General features: G+C 36.6%; 6 protein-coding genes across 6 annotated transcripts; 3 read left to right on the forward strand and 3 right to left on the reverse strand.

Annotated features, from left to right (window-relative positions):
- LOC104754499 (putative E3 ubiquitin-protein ligase RING1b) lies at window positions 740–3,862 on the forward strand. The gene is made up of 10 exons (XM_010476703.1): window positions 740–1,132; window positions 1,305–1,362; window positions 1,678–1,736; window positions 2,014–2,095; window positions 2,175–2,295; window positions 2,388–2,429; window positions 2,521–3,036; window positions 3,137–3,244; window positions 3,351–3,521; window positions 3,611–3,862. The coding sequence occupies exons 1-10, from the start codon at window positions 928–930 to the stop codon at window positions 3,641–3,643; spliced, it is 1,395 nt and encodes a 464-aa protein (XP_010475005.1). The 5' UTR covers window positions 740–927; the 3' UTR covers window positions 3,644–3,862.
- Window positions 3,853–8,392, reverse strand: LOC104754497 (protein TPX2-like). Its single transcript, XM_010476702.2, has 19 exons — window positions 8,044–8,392; window positions 7,699–7,787; window positions 7,456–7,613; window positions 7,151–7,372; window positions 6,965–7,049; window positions 6,761–6,874; window positions 6,569–6,682; window positions 6,319–6,471; window positions 6,168–6,230; window positions 5,993–6,073; window positions 5,730–5,891; window positions 5,514–5,645; window positions 5,348–5,428; window positions 5,131–5,250; window positions 4,869–5,035; window positions 4,665–4,773; window positions 4,516–4,575; window positions 4,331–4,425; window positions 3,853–4,235 (listed from the first exon to the last, which is right to left on the reverse strand). The coding sequence occupies exons 1-19, from the start codon at window positions 8,210–8,212 to the stop codon at window positions 4,106–4,108; spliced, it is 2,304 nt and encodes a 767-aa protein (XP_010475004.1). The 5' UTR covers window positions 8,213–8,392; the 3' UTR covers window positions 3,853–4,105.
- Window positions 12,585–14,259, forward strand: LOC104754500 (zinc finger CCCH domain-containing protein 2-like). The gene has a single exon (XM_010476704.2). The coding sequence runs from the start codon at window positions 12,711–12,713 to the stop codon at window positions 13,905–13,907; it is 1,197 nt and encodes a 398-aa protein (XP_010475006.1). The 5' UTR covers window positions 12,585–12,710; the 3' UTR covers window positions 13,908–14,259.
- Window positions 15,490–16,381, reverse strand: LOC104754501 (ethylene-responsive transcription factor 10-like). The gene has a single exon (XM_010476707.2). The coding sequence runs from the start codon at window positions 16,258–16,260 to the stop codon at window positions 15,673–15,675; it is 588 nt and encodes a 195-aa protein (XP_010475009.1). The 5' UTR covers window positions 16,261–16,381; the 3' UTR covers window positions 15,490–15,672.
- Window positions 16,674–18,039, forward strand: LOC104754502 (uncharacterized protein At4g28440-like). Its single transcript, XM_010476708.2, has 2 exons — window positions 16,674–17,075; window positions 17,672–18,039. Exons 1-2 carry the CDS (start codon window positions 16,844–16,846, stop codon window positions 17,857–17,859), a joined length of 420 nt encoding a protein of 139 aa, XP_010475010.1. The 5' UTR covers window positions 16,674–16,843; the 3' UTR covers window positions 17,860–18,039.
- Window positions 18,154–18,998, reverse strand: LOC104754503 (protein E6). Its single transcript, XM_010476709.2, has one exon. The coding sequence runs from the start codon at window positions 18,954–18,956 to the stop codon at window positions 18,285–18,287; it is 672 nt and encodes a 223-aa protein (XP_010475011.1). The 5' UTR covers window positions 18,957–18,998; the 3' UTR covers window positions 18,154–18,284.

Below are 19,870 nucleotides of genomic sequence, written 5' to 3' on the forward strand. Positions count from 1 at the left end.
AATTAAATGATACATTATGTCTATGAGCCAAGGTATATTTAGCGATAACGCATCATTTACTACTAACTAATTTGAGAAAAAACAAAAAAAAATCTATTGAACTAAGATCTATCATAAAGTTACCGCAAGTAGCAGTAAGTTTTTCTTTGAATTTTAAAAAGAAAACAAGAAACCAAGCACTAAGTTTCAATAACTTAATACCAAAATAATGTTTTGAACAAGTAACTTACAAAAAAGAAAAAAAAATAAGTAACAATAGAAAACAATATATATTAGCTTAAAATACTTATGAAATTTTTTAAGATCAAATTCTTTTAAATAATTTTTTTATATTTTATCTTTTACAAAAAAATCTAAAATAAGTATGTGATATCTAATTCAGGATTGACCAATAGTAAACGTGATCCATTTTCGTAAGCGAATCACGTCCTTTGATTCTGATTACATTTGATAATTAGATGATATGTGCGTTTCATAAATACATATTTTACTTTTCAATCCAAAAATTTGAAGTAATTAAGGTAAATAACCGTATTTTTTAGATGTGTTTGTCCGATCCAGAAACAGATATGTAATTAGGAAGATTTAAGAAGAAAAAAAAGAGGTTTGAGTGAAGAATTTAATAGAAGGGATCTAACTGTAATTTTTCCTTTTTTATTGCCAAAGGATCTAAATATAAATTAGTTAAGAAAATAAAAAGATTATTATAAAAATAATACAAAAGGTAAAGAAGTTTCTCTATTTCTTCTTCGTCCTCCCTTTCTTCTCCTTCTCTCTTCCCACCGATAGGCACCGAGCCAAAGCAACCAAGGACGAAGAAAAACTATATAAGGAACCCCTCAAGAGAGAGAGACGTAGAGGGAGAGAGAGAAAGGCGAAAGCTTTATTTATTATTTTTCAAGATCACTGTATCAACAACCAACAACAATGCCTGCTTTGAAGAACTTGTCCGCCGCCGATGAAGAGTACGACCAACTGGGTCGGAACTCAGAAGCTGACAGATTCAATCCCGAAGCTAACGAGACAGGAGGAGATCCGGAGAAAATGGATGACAAGGACGGAAGTGGAGATGAGGAAGACGACGTGAAACGTGACCAAGTTGAAGCAGAGGATGAAGAAGCGTTAGAAGAAGGTGAAAGTTTCGTTTTTTTTGTTTTTTGCTGTTGTTTTGTTTGTCGTGGAAGGATACGTATATGAGGTATATGAATCAAATCGATGCGTATGTGAGTATATGTGTGTGTGTGGTGTATGTAACATGGAAGTGATCGATTTCTTTAATTGGTACTTCTTTGTAATTTTTTCAGATTCTAAGGAAAGAAGTAAGTCTTCTTCAGGAGGAGAGCAATCAGAATCAGATTCAGAGTAACAATTCTTTTCCCTTTTGTGATTTTTTGATGATTGGTTTGACTGTTGTATTGTATCTGATGGGTTTTTAAGCGGAACTAGTGGCTCTCTTTTGTTTATATTCTTTAAAAGTTTGTGTTTTGTTTCTTTGATCCGATTATGCATTGTTTGTTTGGTTCTTGCTTGCATGTTATAGTCACTGTTGTGTTTCTTCCCGAAATCACAAATTATTTAGTAACGGTGAATATGACATTTGTACAAGGTTGATCTTGAGACGATTTATCGTCCAATTGACTTAAGCTTTATGTGTTGATCAACTCTTTTCTCTTGCAGATATGTAGATATTGATCTAGCGGATATCCGTAGGGACGTGCAATGCTCCATATGTTTAGGTGCCTGCTCTTCTTCTTCCGGGACCATTATTGTGAATGTTGACTACCAACTAGGAAAATAAGGCTTCAGCTACTTTCATCAACTGACATACATAAATACAGTCATTATAAAAGAATCTAGTGTTGCACAAGTTTGTTGTTTAGATTGTTCTTGGATTGTCAAGTTTTCTCATGCAGAGTCGTGTTTTTTACATAATCATTCATTTTATATTGGATCAACTCTGTTACTGCAGTTTACTAAATTTGACTAATGCGAGTACTGGCTTTCATTTTCTAGGAATTATAAGGAAAACAAGGACTGTGATGGAATGTCTCCACCGGTTTTGCCAAGAGTGCATTGATAAGTCAATGAGATTGGGGTATGCTTTCCATTTGCATGTTCAGCATTATTTTAGGGAGCCTATTCTCGGTTATACTAACTGGCTTATACATTTTCAGGAACAATGAGTGTCCTACTTGCAGGAAACATTGTGCAAGCCGACGTTCTTTAAGAGACGACCCAAACTTTGATGCTTTTATAGCAACTTTGTTCAAAGATATTGATAAATATGAGGAGGAGGTGAAGCATTAACATTGTTTCCTCTTCAACAGTTTTAGACAAGGTTACTTATGAGAGATTACTGATGTGCTATGCCTTTCATTTTTGTTCAGGAATTGGCTTTTAGTCAAGATGACGAGACTCGTAATAAACAGGTCAGAAACCCGATAAGACTAACTCACTTAAGTATATCAAATGATTCTATGGTGACTAAGTGATCGGTGCATCATTGTTCTTCTTTTCTAGATTCAAGCATCTATAGCTCGAGTATCACAACGACAGTCTTCAGCCCTTGCAAAAAAAAAGTCTTTTGGTAAAGACGTAGCAGTCTTTTCGAGATCCCGACGTAGTGCTAGTGGCTCCAGAAGAAGAAGGAACTGCAGAAGCATGGAACAGGATACATCAGAAGCCCATGATGATGATGATGATCAAAACAACGGAGGCAAAGATTCTTCTTCAGATGAGCCTTGTGCCCCGCAGAGAAAACGGAAAAAGCGCTCAAAAACTCAGCCTTCTTCTTCAGCTGCAAACAACAACGATAACTGCGCAGGTAATGGCACAGAGCAGGCGCATCGTAGGGACAGCAGAGGAATATCCCCTGGGCTTGTGTGGAATGCGGAAATGCTTGCATGGGGAAGAGGCGGTACACGGAGTAACACGAGGCAAGGACATAATAACCACCAGGGAGCTAGTAGTAAGAGGAATGCTCGCTTGAATAGACTTGTGGAATATCTCGGGAGCTTAGAGGGTAACAATGTCGAGGTAACAAAAGATTATGCTCATTGTTGACTAGTGTTATGATTCTACATTTAATAACTAACGACAAATTTTGGTTTTTGAAAAACATAAAATTGTTCTGCAGTTGGATATACCTCTTAAGCTTATCTCGCTGGATGCACAATGTTTACCAGACTTAGTTCAGCCATATCTTCGTTGCCGACCTACTTTGCTAGTAAAACAACTCTGCGAAGTGAGTTCTCTCCCTCTGCTATTCTAATCTTGGAGTCTCCAGAAATTAACCAAATCTGTTACAATGACACGGATCTTGATACTTGTATTATCTGAATGTTGAACAGTACGTGGCTCGCCAGATGCAATTGAAGGCTGAAGAGGTTGAATTGTTGGTGTCTAAGGAAGGGGATAAGGCAAATGGGAATCAGACCTCAACTGAGAAGATGCAAAGTCTTAAAGATGATGAAACCCTGGCAATGCTAAAAGTTGATTGCATATCGAACCTTGGAGATACGGTACTGTCATCTACCCAAATCTAGAAATCTGTATCTCGCTGTGATGCCTTCTGAAACTTTTCTTTGTTTGTTTGTTTTTTCTTCTTCAGATTGTAGTGTACCGCCAAAAGAAAATCGGATAGAAGAGGTTGGATGGAGCAAGTGTATATGATGAAGGAATTAGACTGTTATGCTCTTGCTTGGTTTCTCAGTTTCCTTTTTAGCCATTGTTTCATATATTTTTCCCCCAGTTTAAATAATCTTGAGAATCAGGAGGATACATAAGACAATGATATGTACTGCTAGTCTGCTACTATTCTATACTAGTATAGTACATAATATATATTGGCTGTTTTATGCTCTAGCTCAGTCGTCATTTTTAGTCATTGACCAATTTTTTATATAAGAATTAATCTTTTTTTCCATTTTAATAAACTTGAGAATCAAGAGGATGATACATAAGACAATGTACTATATCAGTAAGTACTAAGGACACACAGGAAAAATTAGGACCGAATCAATTTACAAAGGGAATGTAGTAGGTTCAAGCATTCATGAACATTTCAGGCTGCTTCTGCTGCTTCCGAATTTTTTACTGCAAACAACTACCTCATCTGTCCAACAGAGGCGCTGGTAGCTGCAGACACAGTTGGTCGAGCCATCATGGTTCTTCTCTCGGTCCTCTTAATCACCCTAAGATTGGGTGATTTTGGTTTTGTGGTCTCCTTGTTGGACCTGTTAAATGAAGTTTTTTTTTCATCAGTAGGAGGATTACTAAAAAGCAAAGAGAAGATTGGTTCTATGAAATCTGTTTTTGAGTTGGAACTTACTTCTGAGGTAAGAAGGGTTTGTTGAAGTTAGGCACAGGTCTAGCGTGAGGAACCATTGTCTTTCTCATTTGCTTCAGAGCCCTCTCTTCTTCCACCTGACACAAAATTGGCAGGTATTATTATCTAACTTTGACCAAGGTTTATGGTATCTATGCAAGTTAAGCGGGTGTATAAATAATGCATACCATTTTTGCAGTTTCACTCTCTTCACGGTATCTCTTGTACTGATTCTCCTTCTCTTTGATCTGGTTCCAAATAGAATGGACATATTCATCAATTTCAGAGGTTATTGAAAAGCATTCTTTTGTCTGCTAAAATGACTGCAAAATCTTACTTTATGATCAAAGTCTGCTCGCTCAACAGCTCGATGCTCGACATGAAGATTGAACTCCTGAATTTCTGTGAGGGGCATTCGTACTTTCTCTGGAACAGGGATTGGGTCCCTGAATGATCAAAGCAAATTGTGAGCACTTTGAAAACGTTGATAAAGTAAGTTTCTGGGAGATAAACAAATAGTAAAAAGGGGCTGGTCGCTTACTCTTTTATAACTGGTTGTGCTTTGAAGAGCCTCTTCTGGGCCTCTTCTCTCTCCATTCTCTTCCTCTCTTCCATTTCCCTTCGTAGTTCCTCTTCGTGCCTTACTAAACTCTCTAACTGGAACGGTTCTGGTTGTGTGCATTGCTTAGGTTCTGGTTTTGGTGGTACCTGGGAAACGTAATGATAATGTCAACACCATCCATCTCTTTCGCAATTCAAAACATAAAAGTAAGGAAGGAAAATAAGAAGTTAAGGATGCATACCACTGGATAATCCGTCGTGTAAGGATATGGGTTTGCCTTTGGAACCCTTGCCTTTTCATCTCCTATTTTTTTATGTACGAGCTCCATAAAAAAATTCTTCTCTTTCTCAGCGCCTCGTTCCTGGATTCCACAAAAGTAGTTTTAAAAGAACGGTTAGTAAAGATTGTTAGCAAGTCACATTGACCTTAAAAGAAGAGGTTGTTCATTGTTCACATACCTCTGTCCTAAGATTGAAGGGGTTTGGAGCAGTTTTCCTTGGTAGAGGCTTTTCATGGAAAGATTCGGAGTTCAATGAGAGCTGACAAGAAAAGAGTTGTGTCAAACACCTAAATAACTAAAGAAGACTTGCATAAAGCAGGTTCTGTACGTTAGTTGAAATATACCTTGTCGAATATATCCAAGACAGAATCTGGTCGTGATATCCTCTCATCTGTCGCAAAGTGAAACTCTTGAGGTATTGTTATGTGCTTCTTGGTGTTACAGAAGATGCCCATCTCTCCTTTACTTTCAAATATCTGGGTGATTTGATGTAATTCCAAGTTAGATTAAGTTAGAGAATTTGAAATAAACAGTATTAAACTACACCTCTTCAGTAGTACCTTTTTGTTCAAAGGTTTTGCTTTAAATTTTGGTGCCTTCTCTAGTTCCTCTTGCTCAAGTTCCGCAGTAGTTTTTGCTTTAGTAGGACGAGCTCTTAACATTGTTTGGAGCACAGGGCACTTTGGTTCAGTAAGGTGAGGCCTCCAATCATTATGCTGCGTCTGAGGAAAACAGAGGCATATCAGATGGCATGGAAACAACTAATCAAGTGTGTTTTATGCATACATACAACTTTTCTGGGGGGTGAAAAGAAACTCTATACCTGCTTAGACACTTCCGTTGAAGCTACTGAAGAGGACTCTGCATGATGGTTAGCCCTTGCCATTGTTTGAAGATGAAATTCCTGCAACAGTAAGAAAATGAGATCGTTTGTAGATTGATAAAACAGATTCATTAAGCAGATGTGGTGTACTTCTTTGTGGGTGGGGTATCTCTACCTGAAATTCTGGCAGATGTGGTGTACTTCTTTGTGGCGCAGGCAAAGCTGGAGCTGCCAAAATCTGCATCAAATCACAGAACGCATTGGTTTTGTTTAGTTTTCTATTTCTGCAATACAAATATACCTCGGTGGAACTAGATGCTAATTACCTTCTTGTTCACAGGTCGAGCTTTAAACTTGGGAATCTTTGCCAACATCTCTTCCTCAAGTTCGGCACTGCTCTTAACTCTCAAAGGACGAGCTCGTTGGGATGTCACAAATTCTGGTTCCTTCGGTCTAGTCAGTGTTAGCTTAGGTCGATTCTGGACAAGGAAAACAGTACCATCCTGAAATTTAGTCAAAGATATAAAAAGACACGAGACAAGTAAAAGGAATCAGAGAGTTTCGATTGTTTATTACCTGTGGAACAGAAGTGTTGGCGTGAGGCAATGACAAGCCTCGGGTGCTTGTTTGGAACTTCTTCATCAGTTCAGCAGTTGAAACAAAAGGTGCAATTTGCTCACGGACATAAACCTTAAAGAAATGAAAACAAGAGTTGAGAGGTCTGTCTGACAATAAAATTTATTGAAGCAACCCTGATGCAAAACGTACCTTTCTATTCTCCTTTGGAGTGTGCTTAGTGACTGAAGGGCATACGTTGAAACCGGTGTTTACAAGACCTTCTCTTGTCTTGTGGAGCAGAGTTGTTGGCTTTGGATTGAGAATCTAGATAAAAAATCAATGAAGAAAAAGTTTCAGTCATGCAAGTAAAAGATATGGAATGAAAGGTTGCTGATATTGAATAATTTGGCTCACCTGTCTTGATTTACCATCATCAAGCTTTTGCCTTTTGATGGCTTGATTTTCCTGAATCAGATTGGTATTTCTAACACTCGTTTCCCTGCAATGAAGCAATCAAAACACACACAAAAGAAAAACTGTTACAAGAGGAACGTGAAACCAGAATTGGGTATGAGAATGGTCATTAAGAATGTTAGCTACCTTTTCACACTTTTCTGATGACTTCCTTTGGCTTGAGACAACTGTGACTGGTTTTTGGGCCTAAGAGCAGATGGATTCTTCAGGAGACTAGCAATCTTTCTAGCAGTTTGCTGCTTCTTAAGGTCAATCGACTTTCCTCCTTGAGAGAAACGCATTGGTGGTTTGGGTGTGGAAGCAGGAGGAATGTTCTCCTTGTCTTGAGTCTGCTCAGTCGTCGCCTTACTGTTGAATGAACAAGAAGAAAGAGCATTAGAATTGCCTCTCGGCTCACTTAACAGTGATCGAAAAGAAGGACGATAACGAACCTGGCATCTGTGGTCGTCTTGTTGTCGATCTTTTCATCCTTGGAACTGTCATGAGACGGCTTAATTGTGTTTGCTTCAGTAGTAGGAGTAACTTGTTCTTTCTTGGACTCGTAGGGCTGTGATTGTGAGGAGAAAGTTGCAGCTACTGGCTCTTTCTCCTGCAAACAATCAGAATGATTAAAAAAAGTTGAATCTTTCCTGCTTGTAATTGATAAATCAGTGATGATGATTGAAAAGAAAAACCTTGAGCGGGATCTCTTCATCTTCTTCATTGAAGTTGCACATAGTCTCTACCTTGAATGATCTCCTTGCTTTGATTTTAGGAACCGAAGCTGCACACAATTAGAAAAGACAGTAAACCTTTTGAACTGAGAGAGATCGATCACACACACAGAGTCAACAGAAATCCTAATTTCGCTTATCAGAACACAAATCATTAACCCTAAATCATTAAAATCAGAGATCTGAGAAAACCGATAGTATCACCCAATTAATTCCGAATCCAATTTAACCCTAATTAACGCAATTCTCAGATTCAGAATCAATAAACCCTAAAATTGAGGAGAAGAGAAAGGAAAAGAAACTAACGAGAAGGAGCGCAGCTTAACGCGGATTGAAACCAAAGCTCTGCTCGGCGAGACTCATCTTCCGTCTCTCCATTAATGAAATCAAACCACCGCGGCGCTAAGAACTCATATGTCTCATCAATCATCGTCGTCACAACACTACCAATTGATTCCTCCGCCGGCGCGTCCATACTAAAACCACAGAACTAGTAGAGAGCGTGAGAGAGAGAGAGAGAGAGAGAGGAGCGTTTTGTTTTTTTTGGGGGTATCTTGGTTCCTTCTTTTACAGAGAGGGGAATGTTGTAATCAGAACTAAAAAAGGAATAAGGAAGCCACTAACGGTCATATAAAATTTTTGAATAATGAATGGGCTTCTCTCTCTCTCTTTCTTCTTAACGTCCTTATTTTTTTCCTTTTTTGTTTTCTTTGTTCTCTGTATCCGTCTCTTGTTGTCTCTAACGGCTATATTTCTATCACGCTCTCGCGTCTCTTTTTTTTTTATTCCCATCCTTGAAACTGTGTCGTTTTCGTGGTTTTTGATGCTGATCGTATCTCCCTTGTTCTGACGACGTCGTTTTCTTCACCCTTTTTCGATTTAGCATGTTGTATAATGCAAATATAAAAAATTAGTAAAGTAACATAGACCAAACTACTGTCGTTAAAAATAAATAAATAATATTAAATTAAATGTAGACAAAATTAATTTTAAAAACGTTGGTAGTGGTTTTGTTATACCAAGCTAGCCAGTATACTGTACATAATTGGTTAATAATAATATTTTAACAGCTTTGTTTGCTGATGTTCTGTTTGTCAACTTGTCCTATGGTATATCTTTAAATTTGTGTCAAAGTTGTCCGGTATATGGATTATATCCATTTCAGATATTCCGTTTGCACCTTTCTCTAATCTGATTGCCCTAGGGTGTCATCGCTCATCACTAGAAAAAAAAAAGAAACAAAAATTCTCTATCCAAACGATTAACATTTAAAAAAAAACAAACAAAAAAACATTAACGTGTTCCATACATTTTAAATGGTGATTCGATCCATTAGATCTAAATGGGCTAAATCAATACAAAATTTGATGGACTAAATGAATGTGGATCATCTCTTTTGTTCTTCTTATGAAATAATTAATAAAAAATCACAAGTAAACTACGATCAGTGTTCAAGAAAGCAGTTTAGGCGGCCATCTAGGCGCCGTCTAGACGCTCAGCAGACGCCTAGATGGCCGCCTAAACTGCTTAAAATTACATAAATTGTATTTTAATTTTTATTTTTAATTTTTAAATTACATATATTTAAATTATTATGTTTTATATCTATATACGTAATTATAAATATTTATATGTTGTTAATATAACTTAAATAAATGTATTTTTTTACTTTTGTTTATAATTTTTCTTTTTTTTATAACATATATTTTTGTATAATTTTATATATTTAATGTTTTATATTGTAAACGTCTAAACCGCCTAAAAACCGTCTAGGCTCCGACTAAGCGTTCTAGACGCTAAGCGTTGGATCACCGCCCAGATACCGCTTAGCGCTTCCTTGACTACGATCAATGAAATTGATCAAAATAAATGTTCAGAAAATAAATTAAATATCACGATGAACAAAAAAGATCATTAACCCACTTAGCTGGTACAATATATCATCTTTATTCTTTAGTATATTAGATATGATTTATCCATCAAAACTGTATTTATGTTTTTATCTGTTCTCATTAGTTTCTGCTTTCTGGAATCGATAACTGATGATAAGTCATGAATGGGAAATGGAAAAAGATGAATCAGAAATTTATATGAAATGGGTCATTCCAATTCTTTCACGACTAAGCTACGTAAGTCATGAGTACAAAGTACAAACTCACCCAACAATAAAAAAAAAAAAATCTCACAAAACTACCTTAAAACTTGATTATTAATATTAATTTCGTTCAACTATAGAATTCTACCTTTGCACACAGTCTGTAAACGTTACCAAAAATAATAATGAAAGTGACCGCAAACGAGTCTTTTCCACTTCCGATCTCCACTTTTCCAAGGTTCGGGAAAAAGCAAGTCATAAGAAATTTCCAAACCCATGGGCTCTGAACTCCGTAACTCGAGCTCATGAGTTTCTCCGCTGGGCTATCAGTGGCGCCATTGTCCTGCCTCGTGTATATTGAGAAGGTCATTTGCCGAAAACCACAAAATAATAAAAAATTGTAAGATTATATATTTTTGTAGTTAGGTTATGTATTTTGTTTGAAAATGTGTTTACAATTTTTATTTTAAAAATTTATGATATATTTTTTGTTATTATTATTTTTTAATCTTATATTAGTATAAATAGAGTATTATATAATATATTAGATATTTGAAAATAAAATAAAAACTACATGAAAGTTGAGAATTTATATTATAATTATACGAAAAAATATTTTTAATGAACTAACAAATGCTAATGTAACAATAAAAATAGAGCTAAAATATTTAAGAATCTATTTTATGTGTTATAAAAATACATATGTAAAAATATTTCTTATGTTTGGTTCATATTTTACATATGTTTTGCTTATATTTTTGTTAATATTTGTTTAACATTTCAAATAACCAATAAATGATTAATTTGCTATCATATAAAAACAATCACACCTACAATTTATAGTTATATAGAATTTAATTTAAACTATACTCAATATATCAAACAATCAAATAATTTATGTATGTAGATAATTTTATCATAGTTATAAAAATAAATAAATAAATAATTAAAAATACATATCATCTACATATTTTATAGGTAACTATCTAATATATAATTAAAATATAAATTTGTGATTCATTTTTTTGCATTTTTTAATAAATCGTTTATTTTGAGATTTTTATTCAAAGTAATTACGAATTGAGATATATATATAACGTTTTTAACAAAAAAAAAAAAAAAAAAAAAAAAAAAANGTTGAAATCTCTGGCGCACAAGTTTAAGCTTTTGCCGTCAAAACATACGAATCGTTCCATGTAAAACACTAAGCACATATTGAGAAGCTTTTGGATATATGTGGAAGTGGAACAATGACGTACGTACGGACATAGACGATACCCCCCAAACTAGATACCAAGAATGAAATACCAGTCCAAAAACATTGAACTTACTCAAAACCTAAAATTAATGTCTATAAATAACGAAAACAATGTTCTTTTTGCCATCGAAGTACTGTTATTAATTTGTCGTTTATTCTTTAAATGTAAATTACCGCTTTCATTTTATATTTGTTTTTGTCGTGATGCTATCCAATTCCATATGAAATAACACAAACGGACTTGATTTGTTTTTAAATTTTGGGCATAAAAGTTAAAGAATAAACACAAACGGAGTATAATATTTTTAAGTATTACTTTATAAGTTGAAAAGTCTTGTGAAGGTAGAAACCAAAAATGTCTTTGCTTCCATCAGAGCCACGCAACCAATGGAAAACGTGACACTTGTACATACACATGCACCAGTTTTTTTAGATACGTACAAACCGAAAAAACAAAATATAAAAGGAATTAATATTAAATCATTTGTTTATCTCCTGATAATTGGCGTACAAAATAGAAAACGTATTTCTTATACCTCTTTTGTATTTAATCTCGTGCATATCCTTTCTGTGTTGTAAAGTCTTCTTAGATTCGTTGTATGGAAGATATACTTTAAAAGCTTTGTATAACATTTATTCAGATAATTATGCAATTGTATTATTGCATCATATAACTAGCTAGGTCTTCTATAAATCAAACTAACTAGTTAGTTTTAGTTTTGTATAAGTTTCAAAACATGAAACTTTTCTTTTAAATTAAGAAAATACTAAAAAAGTGTTCTACAAAATCATTATTTCTACATAAAAAGATTCGAAGACTGTAAAATTATTTTGCTAAAAATAAAATAAGCTAAGAATATAGTATTTGGATTTCCTTTTTTCTTTACAACTATATATGAGTTTTCTTAAATTATTTTGCTTTTATGTTCTTGAAACGTGATTGAACCCATACTCCGAGGGGATGAACCAAATTTATTGTTTCTACCAGTTAATTACTTTTCATCAATTTGCTCATTCAGATATATATATATATATATATATATATATTTTGAGAAGCAGTAAGTCACAAAGTACTTGGTAACAAACTAAAAGCCAAATTCATAGTTTATAATAATTTTATAATAAAATTAGTTGTTTTTTTTTCTTCTTACTTTCAATTATAGTTTATACTTCCATCTAACAAAACAACAATTTAAGAAAAGTTGATAAGGGAGAGAGAAAGAGATGATGATGATGATGAAAACATAGGCACATGTGTTAGGTCTGAAGCAAGGAGAGCAAGGCAGCTCCTACTTCTTTGCATGAAACCTCTATCACACTCTTCTCTTATCTCGCCACGAACCCTCTCCCCCATACCCTCTCACACGACTCCCTTCCACTTTTCTTCTCTTGTCTTCTTCTTACATCTCATCAAAACACATATTTAATGTAATAATCCAAAACTAAACCAATATTTTTATATACGTTTTTAACTTATTCCCATGTCTGTATCTATATTCAATCCCATATATATATATACACCACAATATCCCATCTTTCATCTTACACTCATCCGTCCATCTCTCAAACACCAAAACAATTAACCACAAAACATAAGACACACAAGTTAGAGATCTCATCATGGATGTCGTTTGTACGGAACATCAAATGAGGAAACCAACGGTGGAGATACCTCCGAGGAAGCTTCTTTTATCATCCAAGAGTTTTCCGGCAGCGGATTCTTCATCCCCTCGTTCGCCGCGTAAACATAACTGGAACAAAAGCAACAAAATCACATCTGAACACGAGGAAGACAGTTTCAACAACGAAGACAACAACAACAAGGAGATTAAAGAGTACTGTTATGACTCCGACTCTGATGATCCTTACGCAAGCGATCATTTCCGGATGTTCGAATTCAAGATCCGACGTTGCACTCGTAGCCGAAGCCACGATTGGACTGACTGTCCCTTTGCTCATCCTGGAGAGAAAGCTCGCCGTCGTGATCCTCGTCGTTTTCAATACTCCGGTGAGGTGTGTCCTGAGTTTCGCCGTGGTGGTGACTGTAGCCGTGGAGATGACTGTGAGTTTGCTCATGGTGTCTTCGAGTGTTGGCTCCACCCCATTCGTTACCGTACTGAAGCTTGTAAAGACGGTAAACACTGCAAAAGAAAAGTTTGTTTCTTTGCTCATTCGCCACGTCAGCTTAGGGTTCTTCCTCCCGAAAACGTTTCCGGCGGCTCAGGTTCGCCGTCTCCAGCGGCTAAGAATCCGTGTTGCCTTTTCTGTAGCAGCTCTCCAACGAGCACTCTTTTAGGTAATTTGTCTCATCTCTCACGTTCTCCATCTCTGTCTCCACCTATGTCTCCGGCTCACAAAGCCGCTGCCTTTTCACGTCTGAGAAACCGCGCCGCCTCTGCCGTTTCAGCCGCTGCTGCCGCTGGCTCAGTTAACTATAAAGACGTTTTGAGCGAGCTGGTGAACTCGTTGGATTCGATGAGCCTAGCGGAAGCGTTGCAGGTTACTTCCTCCTCGCCGGTTACAACACCTGTTTCCGCAGCGGCTGCAGCGTTTGCCTCGTCCTGCGGTTTGAGCAATCAGCGTCTTCATCTCCAACAACAACAGCCAAGTAGTCCTTTGCAATTTGCTCTTTCGCCTTCCACTCCAAGTTACCTAACCAACTCGCCTCGTGCAAACTTCTTCGGCGATGATTTCACTCCTCGACGGAGACAGTTGAACGATTTCTCGACGGTTGCGGCGGTTAGGGACAAGACAAGTTTTGAGGATGGTTCTTGTGGTGACCCTGATCTAGGATGGGTCAATGATCTCTTGACTTGATTGATCGACGGTGGAGATTCGCCGAGAAGAGACCCGACTTTTGAGTATGTAAATTTCGGTGGGAGAGTTTTGATCAGATTCATGGTCAGATGGGAATAATCGGTTCGTACCGGTTTAGTCAAATTGGGGAGATTAATATTGTTCAAATTTGTTTTGAAGATTTTTTTTTTCTTACGAATTTCCACGAAAGCTAATTAAGAAGTGTCTTGTGTATTTGTCTTATTTCTTAGATTTTTCTCTTTTCTGATGGGATATTTTTACCAAATAATATGTTGAACTTGTAATATCTTAGCTTGTGGATTCGGATTGTGCAATATTTCACCATTTCTATATATATCGTCTCTTTAATGTATATACTTGTTGTTAAATTGTTAATTAGTGGATTCGAAGTTCAAACAATGTAGTCTTCACTGTCTTCATGTCATATTAAAGATTTAACGGATGGCTTTGGTTAGTAGTTCAACAACATTAAGCTTTAAAACGTATAATTTAGCATCATTGAATGAATCGTATGACGTTTTCGTTTTACGCAATTTAAGTTTAAGATAATGGGTGAAACAATGGAACAATCTTTGGAAAACAAAAAACAAAAAATCTATGAAATTCTCGAAAATGTTCTCCTCGTCCTCAAACGTGTTATGTTTTATGAATAACGAACGTAGATACATATGCACAAACCTCGAATTATTTCGTCTCTCTCTCACTCATCCTCTGACGTGTGATGTTTTGGTTGTGCTGGTGGCCCTGGTAGACGAAGATTAATATTTTTGTATAACGTTTCCATTCAGATTAATGTCACATACTTGTTTAATTATTAAAAAGTATAATATGTGACCAAGTTCTCCAATTGTTTCTTTGTTGGACACCACACGAAAGCGAATATATAGTTTTTCATAGGAGGCATGTGTATGTGATAGACAGATGTACATGTTGAGACGTGTCCAGTGCATTATATTTTATGAGACACATACATTGCATGTATGGGAGCTACGAACATGTATATTCCTTTTTGTGGATTCTGGTCATTATTATTGCTAGCTATAAACATAGATTACTCTTAGTAATGGATATTCTCTCCGTGGAAAGTAAGAGAGCTTAGGAGGAAGAAGAAGAAGATAAGATATTTCAATAACCAAATTAAAAAAACCATTTCTACTCATATGTTATGTTCTACTCATATTCTAATAACACATGATGGAACACAAACATATACGTATATATACATATTGTCATGATGTGTTTGGATCGGTTTGTCATTGTACGATTGAATATCTAGTCTTCTTTTTTCCTTTGATTATATTTAACATTTTCTCCTATAGCACACAATCGAAAGGCACGGGGTGTTTGTGTGGGGAAATCAGAGATGCCGCATCACAGCAACGTGAGAGAGCGTGGGTAGGTAAAAGACAAGAAGTATAATACTTCTTGTTTTGTTGTTCCACGTGTCATTGTGACGGCGAAAAGCAACCGAGCCACCTACCTGACACTAAAACCTCATCACCCGATCAACACGAAGCCCAATGGTCTCCTAATAAGTCGTCTTAAAAGATTCATACATGCAGTATGGAAAAGGGGCAAATGATAAAACCAATACTTATTCTCGCTTCTTCATTTCATCTTTAAAGTTTAACAGACCAATAGACAATGAATATCTACCCAATAAAAAGTACAGACAAAAAAGAAGAGCCATACAATAATCAACAATACAAAGTTCTCCAAGAAAACAAATGAAAAAAAGGATAATTTGTTAATATCGAAGTAACATTTAGGCACCTAGGTTAAGGTTTAGATTCACGTTACCATCCACGGCTGAGTTAGTCTCTGGCTCGACTTCCACGGCTGATGAAGACTCTGGCTCGACTTCAAGGGGGGTTTCAAGACCAACACTCAACCCCATATCATCAGGTTCAAACCCGAGTGGATAAACTCGATCCAGCTCCTCTCTCAACTCAATAGCCTCCGGCTGATCTATGAAAAATCCAGCAACTGCTTCCGCTACAGCCGGAGACAAGACGTCCTGAGCACCGGCAGGCTCCGTTAAGGAAAAGTTTATCTCCATGTCCCGAGCACCAGGTGGAATTGTCCTCACTGGCGTCACCAAAGCACCCCTGCCGTATCCGGGGAGAGGGAAGTTGGTTATTGCCTTGGAGCCACGAAACTCTCTTGCCGCGGAGTCGTAAGCTCTGGCTGCATCTTCCGCCGTCTTAAACGTCCCAAGCCACTTTCGGTTCTTACTTATCGGATTACGGATCTCGGCTGCGTATTTTCCCCATGGTCTCTTCCTTACCCCTCTGTAGCGCACTTCTCCGCTGGCGGCGGCGTTGGTTACACTCTTTTGGTCCTGAGGAGTCATATTTTTTTTGGTGGCGAGCGGATAATATTTTATTATGCGTTTTATAGAAGTTGACGTAATCTCGTAAGAAAGGGAAGCAAGTGAGAAAGAGATAGGAACAATGTCAACGTGGCGTCGCTTTGTCACTCAAGTGGCCCCTTACTTGATAAGTGAAGATATTTTTGTTTGCCCTAATACTGCGCTCCCTGCTGACTTTGTTGTTCCCTTTGATACTTGGCGGCGGCGTCTCTCCAAATTGTTTTTTTACTCTCTTTTTGGGCTTTGAAGGTTTTATTGCTCCTTTGGGCTTTTACATTTTATGTAACAACCCCCAACAATAACAACATGAAAATAGTAGATCCATTTTTTAATTATTTTAAAAAACGAAAATATCTAAGTGTAAAATCTCACTAATTTTAGATGAAAATCTCACGAAGATTAGTTTCTATAATTCTCGTTTTGGTGCAGACACCAACCCACACCGTCGCCCCAATTTAAATACCACAATTGAAGAATCGAAACCCTACTAAGTCACAAAATCTAACTCCTAAAAATTTTTTGAAAGAAAGAAAAAAAAAAAACCCTAAGGAATCCAAATTACGCAATGTCGACGGCGGCGAATGTACCGAAGCGGAAACCAGTGTTTGTGAAGGTGGATCAGCTGAAACCAGGAACCAGCGGCCATAATCTGACCGTCAAAGTCGTTGAATCGAACCCCGTCAAAGCGGCGACTCGCAAAAGCTCCTTCACTCAGCAAGTTCGATCTTCTCGTATCGCTGAGTGCCTTATCGGCGACGATACTGGTTGCATTCTTTTCACTGCCCGCAACGATCAAGGTACAACAAATGATCTATTTATTGTATATTATACAGAGACACAAGTCACAAAGTTTTAGTCTTTTAACGTTTTAGCTCTCTTGATTAAGCTTTAGGCATCGTTTCTCTGTTTCAAAGGCGTTCGCTTTATTACTCTGTTTCTGTATAAACTAGTCATCTTTTGAACTGCCGAAGCCTTTATTGGAACTGCTTCAACTTATATGTGGTTTGGAACCTCTCTGTTTGTGAAGAGCTGTGTCACTGGCTTTATAGAACTGTAGATCACAGATTTCTCTCTGTTGTTACTGTCTTTGTCTCTTTATTGTTCTATGTTTTTGCAAACTACAGTAGTGGTTTTGAGAAGCGTTCTTGTATCAGGCTACGAGTTAAATGATAAAGCTTACCTTTTTCAGATTGTTTTTTTGCTTATAACTTTAGTTTATTGATGAACAGAGTATATGTCTGAACTTGATTACTGTGTCCCCATTGTGTTCTGCAATATGTACTTGACATAAATCTCTGTTCAGTCTGTGGATACTATATTCACCTCTTTTGTGTTAATGTAAATTTGTTGGAGGTACTAATGATGTTCTCTTTTGGTTGTTGCAAATGTGCAGTTGATCTAATGAAGACTGGTGCAACAGTTATTCTGAGGAATGCGAAGATTGATATGTTCAAGGACACAATGAGAATGGCTGTTGACAAATGGGGACGCATTGAAGTCACGGATCATGTTCCCTTTGCGGTTAATCTCAACAACAATCTTTCTCTGGTCGAGTATGAAGTGGTCAATGTACCTCTTTAGGACTAAATCCGAGAGTCTGTCTCTGCTTCTTTTGGTATTAGTTTCAATTTTCTTAGAACTCTCCAGGGCGGTTGGCTTAGATTCAGTTATGATTGTTTAACCCGTTGGATTAGTTTTGAGACTAGATCGTGTAATTTTGGTCTTTGGATAGATCTGAATAGTTTTATTCTCTTTGCCTTAGATCTTGTTTTTTAAATTGGTATTGGTCTATTGGTTTCAGTCTTCTTAAAACACCCTCACTCGTAAAACTGTGGTCGTACAAGTGAGCTTAAGATAAACATTCAAATGTTAAAATAAACATAACTCACAACCTTGATTTGTATAACTTATAAAGTGTTTTTAGTTTTCACTTTTCATAAGACAAGTAAATGGAGAATGCACAGTTACTCCAAAAGGTGTTTTGTATTCTCAAGTACCAATTCTTTCTAAGGCTCATACTCCTCTTGACTACCCTCCAAGCTCTTGTAGTATTCCTCCATAGTTTCAAACTCGTTGGGATGATCATTTCCTCGAGCACTCTCATACCCGCGGCTAGGGTTGTTCCTACCTCTTCTGTCGGAGAAATATTTACCGTTGTCCATAAACCTTGTATCACTCATCCCTTGCTTCTCTTCATTGCCGTAACCTCTCCTATTATCATTATAGTTGTTGTTAGTAGCGTAAGTGTATCCATTGTTGTTGTTGTTGTTGTTGTACGTATCCTTTTGCTCATTGAGATCTTCTGGATCTTCGGATTCTTCTTCTTCTTCCTCAAATGCCTCTGGTAACTTCTTGTTTTTTTCTTCGTCAAATGTGGCCATCAATTTTTCAAAATCTTCATCTGTAGTAGCAGTAGATGAAACCGGCCATGACTCTTTGGTTTGAGGAATCATACCAGAACCTGGTCCGAAAGGCCCGTCTCCTAGTCTTCCATTATTAGCTTGGGCTAGTGCGGGAGCTGGAGCTGGAGATAGAGCCACCTCTTTGTTGTTAGGACGATCTAAGTGAGTGACCTTGCTAAAGAAGAGCTTACCTTCTCTAGCTTCAACATTGTGGACAACGAAGCAAAAAACAGCAATGAAACAAAAAATGGGTTTCAGAGCAAATGAAGCCATCATGAAGAAGAGAGAGTAAACTGAATTGAGATGTAGTTTAGTGAGAGAGTTGAGTTTATGTATATATAGAATAAACTATAAAGAAGTAGTTAGTTAAATGGGCCGAGCAAACATGCGAGGATTGAGGAGAGACATTCGTCATTCGCGGCGAGTGATTTAAAATTAAAAAGATTGAAAAGGTAAAACAATTAATAAAGTGGGTCTTGTCTCATAAATCGAGATGGATATTTTGCATTCGTTAGTAGTTATATCAATGTTGTTGTTTTTTCTGGGTCAAAAAAAGAGAAGCACCCAAGACAAATAATGTACAGTTTACTTCTATTGTTTATACAATTCTTTTGACTTTTCCCCAACTATTTTGGTTGTTGAGTTAGTTGAAAAACGAATAACAGAAGTAGATCATATGATAACCATGATAGTCACAAGTTGTTAATTTCTCCGTAAATTTTATGATTTACCATTAAGTTATTCGAGAAAATAATAGACTCGAGTTCACATGCGTTTTAAGGTTTCAATTGTAAGAGAAGGTGTACTTTGGTAAAGAAGAAACGAAATTGATAAGAGTTGTGATAGTTCGTTTAACAATAAAGAGAAAAGAAGCAATTGAAAGTTTAGGACAATTAACAATTAAGACTTTTGGGCCCCTCATGGGACAAAAATGTACTCATGGTCATGGATCATGATGCTCTCTCAAGTCTTAACGATTGCTTAGTGTGGAACCGAAGCTACCACACCTTTTGTCCGTAATCGTCGGAATTTATTTTTTCATCTTTTTTTTCTTATGTTTGTCGGAGAGACACATCTACTACTTTTTTTCTCTCTTTGTGCATCTTATTGCTCTAAAGTCTAAAATCTATAGCATTACATTTTTTTTTAATAACATCAATCTATCGCATTACATTCATTATCTAATGACA

Source organism: Camelina sativa, chromosome 17 (assembly GCF_000633955.1).
Source record: "Camelina sativa cultivar DH55 chromosome 17, Cs, whole genome shotgun sequence".
NCBI classification, from domain to species: Eukaryota; Viridiplantae; Streptophyta; class Magnoliopsida; order Brassicales; family Brassicaceae; genus Camelina; species Camelina sativa.